At 37.2% G+C, this 9309-nt stretch overlaps 4 protein-coding genes across 4 annotated transcripts; 2 read left to right on the forward strand and 2 right to left on the reverse strand.

Moving 5' to 3' along the window:
- Nucleotides 1–108: 108 nt before the first annotated feature.
- On the reverse strand, nt 109–392 carry PHYBLDRAFT_148182 (hypothetical protein; the record flags this gene model as incomplete). The annotated part of the gene is made up of 2 exons (XM_018432031.1): nt 109–253; nt 346–392. 2 exons carry the CDS (start codon nt 390–392, stop codon nt 109–111), a joined length of 192 nt encoding a protein of 63 aa, XP_018289006.1.
- Nucleotides 393–5418: 5026 nt separating this feature from the next.
- Nucleotides 5419–6260, forward strand: PHYBLDRAFT_171035 (hypothetical protein; the record flags this gene model as incomplete). Its single annotated transcript, XM_018436480.1, has 2 exons — nt 5419–5571; nt 5709–6260. 2 exons carry the CDS (start codon nt 5419–5421, stop codon nt 6258–6260), a joined length of 705 nt encoding a protein of 234 aa, XP_018289007.1.
- Nucleotides 6261–6562: 302 nt separating this feature from the next.
- PHYBLDRAFT_148183 (hypothetical protein) lies at nt 6563–7352 on the forward strand (the record flags this gene model as incomplete). Its single annotated transcript, XM_018432032.1, has 5 exons — nt 6563–6628; nt 6675–6764; nt 6842–6898; nt 6980–7031; nt 7156–7352. 5 exons carry the CDS (start codon nt 6563–6565, stop codon nt 7350–7352), a joined length of 462 nt encoding a protein of 153 aa, XP_018289008.1.
- Nucleotides 7353–7514: 162 nt separating this feature from the next.
- Nucleotides 7515–8355, reverse strand: PHYBLDRAFT_148184 (hypothetical protein; the record flags this gene model as incomplete). The annotated part of the gene is made up of 4 exons (XM_018432033.1): nt 7515–7905; nt 7958–8063; nt 8155–8242; nt 8326–8355. 4 exons carry the CDS (start codon nt 8353–8355, stop codon nt 7515–7517), a joined length of 615 nt encoding a protein of 204 aa, XP_018289009.1.
- Nucleotides 8356–9309: the final 954 nt, after the last annotated feature.

The following is a 9309-nucleotide window of genomic DNA, read 5'->3' on the forward strand; positions in this document are numbered from 1 at the left end:
AGCGTTGGATTGTCACCCACTAATAGGGAACGTGAGCTGGGTTTAGACCGTCGTGAGACAGGTTAGTTTACCCTACTGATGGTATCGGTATCGTAACAGTAATTGAAGTCAGTACGAGAGGAACCCTTCATTCAAATAATTGGTATTTGCGGCTGGTTGAAAGGCCAATGCCGCGAAGCTACCATTTGCTGGATAATGGCTGAACGCCTCTAAGTCAGAATCCATGCTGGAAACGATACTAAATGTATTTCTCCTGTACTAGATGAGTACAAATAGGCTTTCGAGCTGAAAACCATATCTTGTTCTTGGTTGTATTTGCGGAAAGGCAGGTACATCCAGAGCTACATGATAATGCTAATACGGAGTAATGATGAATCGCATGCAGACGACATGAAACTGACGGGGTATTGTAAGTAGTAGAGTGGCCTTTGTTGCTACGATGTACTGAGATTAAGCCCTTGTCCTTGAATTTGTTCTTTTGAACACCTTCAAATCTAAATATACTGTTTTTTTTTCAAAAATTAACGTATTTAAGTAGGGAATATCACTAGGCGCCCAACAGCCGACCCAAAATACATACTAGCATAATTAGCTTTACTTTCTGACTTTGCAAAATTACTAACTCACCCTGATATTTTTTTTTAACCTAATAGACCTTTTTTTTTTCTAGACAAACCAGTGAAGCGAATTCTACCCCCGTTGTATTCAATGTACTTAATAAGAGGTCGGGTCCAAAAGCCATACCCATTCAATCCCCTCCATCCTAAAAAAAAATTCATCGATTATGTATAGCCGTACAATTCATTGATTTAATATATTCGCCTTCAATGCTGTTATAGGCAATAGACGGACTGACAACCTCAGGCTATTAACTAAAGCTTAACCCTCTTCTATTGATTTGATCTTTCACTGCAACCTAAATTAAAAGGTTGACCCCTAACATTGTTCATAGCCAAACAAAAACAACTCACTACAAGCAGTCTTATATGCATACTAGAACCCGAATTAAACAAAAAACTATGCACAAGGAATTTTAAAATGTATATTATAATATAATATAATGCCTATTAATTTTTTTTTCATATATTCAATCAACTAATGACCAAAGTCTTTGGTTAAACTGTACATGTACTTAAATAGCTACACCAAAAAACTAGTTTGAGAAATAAATGGGGGAGAGAGTAATAGGAAAGCTATTGATTTAATGGGGTGGATATAAAAATAATTAAAAAGACAAATTTGATTAAGATAGGAAAACAAGATACGTCGAAGTTATGGACAAAGGCAATGAGATAAAAAAAATAAAACTATTGCATAATGTGTAGTTGTGTATTATGTACGATATATTAAATTTATAGATCAATTGAATACGAATTGCAAAAGTTTTAATATAAGCAAGTAAATATATCGTATGTATTTATGATATGTAAATGCAAAGGGAAAAAATAGAAAAAAAAAAATAAAAAAATAAAAAACCTACGACATAGCGTATTCCCATGTGGTCCCCCACCATAGTACTGACGCTACCAGGAGAGACTTAACTGCGGAGATCAGACGGGATCCGGTGTGTTACTATCTGTATGGCCGTAGATTAATTACATATAAAAAAAAATAATTATATAGGAGATTAAAATAATCCAAAATAATCGGGTATAATAGGGTTATACTGGCTAAATAAAAAGCGGTTTGATTACACAAAAGGTGGATATGGTTAAGTAAAAGGTGGATACGGTTAAGTAAAAGGCGGTTTAGTTAAATGAATGACCCAAACAGTATATTACTGGCCATATAAAAGGCGGTCTGCTTAAACCCAAAGCGGTTTGATTAATTAACCATAGTCTAATTAAGTAAATGACCCGAATTGGAGAATCTTGGTAGAAAAAAGCATGGTCTGGTTAAATAAAATATGGTCAAGTTAATTAAAAGGCGGTTTGCTAAATTAATTCACCCGAATAGTACGGTCCTGGTAGATAAAAGCTTAGTCTGGTTGATTAAAAGGTGTCTGCTTAAATTAAATGCGATGTGATTAATTGACTAGGGTCTGATTAATTAATTGACCATCAAGGTAGAATCCTGGTAGATAAAAGCATAGTCTGGTTAATTAAAATACGGCCAGGTTAAACCAAAGGTGGTCAACTTAATTAAAAGGTGTTTAGCTTAAATTAAAGGCGGTCTGGTTAATTAACTATTGTCTAATTAATTAAATGACCCAAGTGGTAGAATCCTGGTAGATAAACGCATGATCTGGTTAAATAAAATACAGTCTGGTTGAACCAAAGGTGGTCTAGTTAATTAAACGGTGGTCTAGTTAATTAAACGGTGGTCTGGTTAAACTGAAGGTAGTCTGATTAATTAACTATGGTCTAATTACTTAAATGACCCGAATGATAGAATCCTGGTAGATAAACGCATAGTCTGGTTAAATAAAATATGGTCTGGTTATATTAAAGGCGGTTGGCTTAACCCAAAGGTGGTCTACTCAATTATCTTTGATATAATTAATTAATTGACCCGAATGATATAGTCCTGGTATATTAAAGCACAGTCTGGTTAAATAAAATACGGTTAGGTCAAACCAAAGGTGGTATGGTTCATTAAAAGGCGATCAGCTTAAACTAAAGGCGGTCTGCTTAAACTAAAGGCGATTAGCTTAAATTAAAGATGGTCTGCTTAAACTAAAGGCGGTCAGCTTAAATTAAAGACGGTCTGCTTAAACTAAAGGCGATCAGCTTAAATTAAAGACGGTCTGCTTAAACTAAAGGCGGTCAGCTTAAACTAAAGGCGGTCTGCTTAAACTAAAGGCGGTCAGCTTAAATTAAAGACGGTCTGCTTAAACTAAAGGCGGTCTGCTTAAACTAAAGGCGGTCAGCTTAAATTAAAGACGGTCTGCTTAAACTAAAGGCGGTCTGCTTAAACTAAAGGCGGTCAGCTTAAATTAAAGACGGTCTGCTTAAATTAAAGGCGGTCAGCTTAAATTAAAGACGGTCTGCTTAATTAATTATACCTTAATTAATTATTTGACCAGAATGGTAGAATCCTGGTAGACTTAAAGAAGATCTGGTTAAATTAAAGGCAGTCTGGTTAATTAAAACGCGGTTTGATTAAACCAAAGGCGATCTGATTAATTAACTATAATCTAATTAAGTAAATGACCCAAATGGTAGAGTCCTGGTGGATAAAAGCAAATTCTGGTTAACGTAAAGGCGGTCTGGTTAGTTAAATGACCCGAATGGTAGAATGCAGGTAGATAAAAACATAGTCTGGCTATTTAAACGGTAGCCTGGTCAATTAACTTTATGTAATTAATTAATTGACCCAAAAGGTATAATCCTGGTAGATAATAGCATAGTCTGGTAAATTAAAGGTAGTCTTGTTAATTAAACGGTAGTGTGGTTAATTAAACGGTAGTGTGGTTAATTAAACGGTAGTGTGGTTAAACAACTATATATAATTAATTAATTGACCCGAATGATAGAATCCTGGTAGATAAAAACATAGTCTGGCTATTTAAACGGTAGCCTGGTCAATTAACTATATATAATTAAATAATTGACCCGAATGATAGAATCCTGGTAGATAAAAGCATAGTCTGGTCGATTAAAGATAGTCTGGTCGATTAAACCGTAGCCTGGTTAATTAAACAGTTGTCTGGTCAATTAACTATATGTGATTAATTAATTGACCCGAATAGTAGAATCCTGGTCGATTAAAGGTAGGCTGGTAAATTAAATCGTAGCCTAGTCAATTAAACGGTAGTCTGGTTAATTAAACGGTAGTCTGGTCAATTAAACGGTAGTTTGGTCAATTAAACAGTGGTCTAGTCAATTAAACAGTGGTCTAGTCAATTAAACAGTGGCCTGGTCAATTAAACGGTGGCCTGGTCAATTAAACAGTGGTCTAGTCAATTAAACGGTGGTCTGGTCAATTAAACAATTGTCTGGTTAATTAACTATATGTAATTAAATAATTGACCCGAATGGTAGAATCCTGGTCGATTAAAGGTAGCCTTGTTAATTAAACGGTAGTCTGGTCAATTAACTATATGTAATTAATTAATTGACCCGAATGGTAGAATCCTGGTAGATAAAAGCATAGTCTGGTCGATTAAAGGTAGGCTGGTCAATGGAACGGTTGTCTGCTTAATTATTTATACTCTAATTAATTAATTGACCCAAATGATTGAATCCTGGTAGATAAAAGCATGGTCAGATTAAATAAAAGGCGGGTCTGGTATATTAAATTACCCAACTGGGGAATCCTGGTGAATAAAAGTGGGTCATGTTAACTAAATGACCCCAATTATTTTGATACCAGTTAATAAAAGCAAGCCGATTAACTAATTGACCCAAATTGCTTTAATACCAGTTAATAATAAACCGATTAACTAATTGACCCAAATTGTTTTGATGCTAGTCAAAAAGTTGGCTGCGTTAATTAAATGACCCAAATTGTATTTATCCTAGTCGAAATATGGGTTAGGTTAACTAAATGACTCAAATACTATAATTACCAGTCCATTGAGAGCAAATTCTGGTAAGCAAATGATCGATCTAGGTGAACATTGTGTATGTCTGGTCAATAAACAATGCATCCTGGTAAATGGGCGATTCATACGATGCATAAATGTTGCATTTAATTAATTAATTCATGAATCCTGATATAAAAAATATATTCGGTGGATAAAGGATTGATCCTGGTAAACAATGTATATTTCTGGTCAATAAACAACGCATCCTGGTCAATAATCGATCCATCCGATGTATAAATGATGAATTTAATTAATTAATTAATTAATCCTGGTATAAAAAATAATATTCGGTCAGTAAATGATCGATCCTGGTGAACAATATATATGCCTGGTTAATAAACAATGCATCCTGGTCAATAACCAATCCATCCGATGTATAAATGATGAATTTAATTAATTAATTAATTAATCCTGGTATAAAAAATAATATTCGGTCAGTAAATGATCGATCCTGGTGAACAATATATATGTCTGGTCAATAAATAGTGAATCCGGTCAATAACCGATCCAGCCGATGTATAAATAATGAATTTAATTAATTAATTTATGAATCCTGGTATAAAAAATAAATCCGGTCAATAAATGATCGATCCAGGTAAATAAATAATGAGTTCTGGTAAATAAATAATGCATCCGGTCAATAACCGATCCATCCGATGTATAAAGAAATGTTTTGGGTCGATAAATGATCAATCCTGGTAAATAAATAATAAATTCCTGGTAAACAATTGACTCCATGCAGCAATCTTGGTAAACATAAACAAACCGTCGATCTTTGTAAACAAAAGGGCGATCATTCCATGCAAAAGGGCGATCATAGTAGACAATATTGAATTATGGTGAATAAAAGGGTAAACATGGTAAAATAAAGGGGTGGTAAATGTAAAAAAATGAGCCAAAAGTGCCACACGGATAAAAAACGAGCCACAATGCATGGCACCCGTGTCATAGTTGGCCATTGTTGTCAACTGGTTACCATATATGGAACAAACCTAATTATGCTTTTAATTGTTATGCATATAATTCAAGCCCAGAAAAAAAAGGTTTAAAAGTGTAATTTAATGTTTTTAACCTTTGGCGGAATTTGTAACGACCCCCCTATTATATGTATGAGAGAAGATGATTGAAATCTCAATAACAATTAATTTTGGAATTGTTTCAAAAATCTTTTTTCAGAGAGTTCTATGCGTGGGGTATTCTTCCCGAAGTTTACCTGGTGCCTCTTTTGCTCGGATTAGTAAAAGTTTTTTTTACCAGAAACTTTTGCTGGTCTCCCGACGCATATTTCGAACCATATACTTTTGCTTCGGCGAATTTTTGGGAACATCTGTTGGGGGGTAGTCTTTGTGCTGCTAATAATCTACAGATCCAATTTATTGGATTTGGACCAGGGAAATATTGTGTATTACTGGCCTTTGGCTATAAATATATATGTACGATGATGTCGGGTGAAAGTGTTCGAAGGAAATCAGATTTTTTATTTGATGGCCTGAAGATTATAACATCCATCTACCTGTTGTCTGGTAAAAGTTTACTTTTACCTGATTCCAGTAGAAAAACAGTGGAACTGGCAATATGGATATTATTTACGGAGGTTTTGGCTTCGAAAGAAGCTAGAGCTGAAAGAAATAATTTTACAACATTGGAAACAACATATTCTGGTGGGCTGCTTTGGGTATTAATGCTGGTCATTTTTGACCGGCTCTATGTTCATTGTGGTCTTTTCGGCTAGCTAATTTATTAGCTGGCTGAACCAACATTTGTAGTTACCTGGTTGATCCTGCCAGTAGTCATATGCTTGTCTCAAAGATTAAGCCATGCATGTCTAAGTATAAACAAATTCTATACTGTGAAACTGCGAATGGCTCATTAAATCAGTTATGATCTACATGACAATTCATTACTACTTGGATAACCGTGGTAATTCTAGAGCTAATACATGCAACAAAAGCCTCGACTTCGGAAGGGGTGCACTTATTAGGTAAAAGCCAACCTGGTGTTAAAGCCAGTTTTTTGGTGATTCATAATAATTCAATGCTGATCGCATGGCCTTGTGCTGGCGACGGTTCATTCGATTTTCTGCCCTATCAGGTTAAGATTGTAAGATAGAGGCTTACATTGCCTACCACGGGTAACGGGGAATTAGGGTTCGATTCCGGAGAGGGAGCCTGAGAAACGGCTACCACATCCAAGGAAGGCAGCAGGCGCGCAAATTACCCAATCCCAATTCGGGGAGGTAGTGACAATAAATAACAATGCAGGGCCTTTTAGGTCTTGCAATTGGAATGAGTACAATTTAAATCCCTTAACGAGGATCTATTGGAGGGCAAGTCTGGTGCCAGCAGCCGCGGTAATTCCAGCTCCAAGAGCGTATATTAAAGTTGTTGCAGTTAAAACGTCCGTAGTCGAATAGTAGCTTTTGGCTAGGTGACTTGATCTTCATTGGTCTAGTTCGCTTTAGTCATGGCTCTCACGTTTGGTACTGTCTGGTTGGCTTCGGTCGGTTAGATATAAGGCCAAACAAATTACCATGAGCAAATCAGAGTGTTTAAAGCAGGCTATAAGCCTGAATGTGTTAGCATGGAATAATGAAATAAGACGTGGCTCTATATTTCGTTGGTTTTAAGAGACCATTGTAATGATGAATAGGAACGGTTGGGGGGATTTGTATTTGGTCGCTAGAGGTGAAATTCTTGGATTGACCGAAGACAAACTACTGCGAAGGCATTTCACCCAGGACGTTTTCATTGATCAGGGTCGAAAGTTAGGGGATCGAAGACGATTAGATACCGTCGTAGTCTTAACAGCAAACTATGCCGACTAGAGGTTGGATAAGTACATTATGGCTTATTCAGAATCTTAGCGAAAGCAAAGTTTTTGGGTTCCGGGGGGAGTATGGGACGCAAGGCTGAAACTTAAAGGAATTGACGGAAGGGCACCACCAGGAGTGGAGCCTGCGGCTTAATTTGACTCAACACGGGGAAACTCACCAGGTCCAGACATAAGAAGGATTGACAGATTGAAAGCTCTTTCTAGATTTTATGGGTGGTGGTGCATGGCCGTTCTTAGTTCGTGGAGTGATTTGTCTGGTTAATTCCGATAACGAACGAGACCTTATTTTACTAAATAGACAGACCAACTTTTTAGTTGGGTTAAGCTTCGGCTTTTCTGTCTTCTTAGAGAAACTACCTGCGCTAAGCAGGATGAAGTTAGGCAATAACAGGTCTGTGATGCCCTTAGATGTTCTGGGCCGCACGCGCGCTACACTGACATAGTCAACGAGTCTATAACCTTGGCTGAGAAGCTTGGGTAATCTTTTGAAACTATGTCGTGCTGGGGATTGAGCTCTGTAACTATTGCTCATCAACGAGGAATTCCTAGTAAGCGCAAGTCATCAGCTTGCGTTGATTACGTCCCTGCCCTTTGTACACACCGCCCGTCGCTACTACCGATTGAATGGTTACAGCAAGAATATGGGATTGTTGGGAGCTAGTTGGCAACAACCGGCTTTCGATGAGAACTAGGTCAAGCTTTGCTATTTAGAGGAAGTAAAAGTCGTAACAAGGTTTCCGTAGGTGAACCTGCGGAAGGATCATTACCAATGTTGTCTACAGTTCAGCGTTTACGCTGGTCTGATAGTCTAACAAAACTTTGTGAATCGTCTCGTACCTTGGGATTTAAAAATAGCTGGTCATTAAACCGTCGAGCTGATCCCTATAGGAAAACAAAATCTTACTGAAGAACTGAATCTAGTTGGAAAACTAAAAGTTAACATGACCGCAAGGTTATAAAACAACTTTCAGCAACGGATCTCTTGGTTCTCGCATCGATGAAGAACGTAGCAAACTGCGATACTTAATGTGAATTGCAAATTCAGTGAATCATCGAGTCTTTGAACGCACATTGCGCTCACTGGTATTCCAGTGAGCACGCCTGTTTCAGCATCACAAAACAACCACAAAACAATTTGTTTATTCGAATTTGTTTTGATTATGGATAGATCATGGTATTTATACCGTTGAATCATCTTAAGCAAAGCTTGTAAAAGAATCTTGTCGGTTATCAACAGATCAAACTTTATAAAAATCACCTGGCTATGGTTGCCGGTGCTAGTTTATCTGGGCAGACATAAGAACGGTTCCCAAGTAAAAAGTAGTTTGGCTCATTTATTTAAGCCAAATTTCTTTAATACAAACCATTTTAAAATTGGATCTGAAATCAGGTGGGATTACCCGCTGAACTTAAGCATATCAATAAGCGGAGGAAAAGAAACTAACAAGGATTCCCCTAGTAACGGCGAGTGAAGAGGGAAAAGCTCAAAGTTGGAACCTGTTTGGCTTAGCTAAACCGGATTGTAAACTAAAGAGCCGTTTTCCAGACGAGCTAAGCAAAAAAGTCCCTTGGAACAGGGCATCATAGAGGGTGAGAATCCCGTCTTTGGCTTAAGCGATTTCGTCTTTATGTGATACGGCTTCAAAGAGTCAGGTTGTTTGGGAATGCAGCCTAAAGTGGGTGGTAAATCTCATCTAAAGCTAAATATTGGCGAGAGACCGATAGCGAACAAGTACCGTGAGGGAAAGATGAAAAGAACTTTGAAAAGAGAGTTAAACAGTATGTGAAATTGCTGAAAGGGAACCGTTTGAGGTTAGACTAGCTGGTCAGTAATCAATCTTGGTTTCGACCATGATGCACTTGCTGGCCTTTGGCTAGCCAACGACAGTTTTTTCTGTAGGAAAAAATGTGCAGGAATGTGGCTCTTCGGAGTGTTATAGCCTGCTATA

Source organism: Phycomyces blakesleeanus, assembly GCF_001638985.1.
Source record: "Phycomyces blakesleeanus NRRL 1555(-) unplaced genomic scaffold PHYBLscaffold_17, whole genome shotgun sequence".
Lineage (NCBI taxonomy): Eukaryota > Fungi > Mucoromycota > Mucoromycetes > Mucorales > Phycomycetaceae > Phycomyces > Phycomyces blakesleeanus.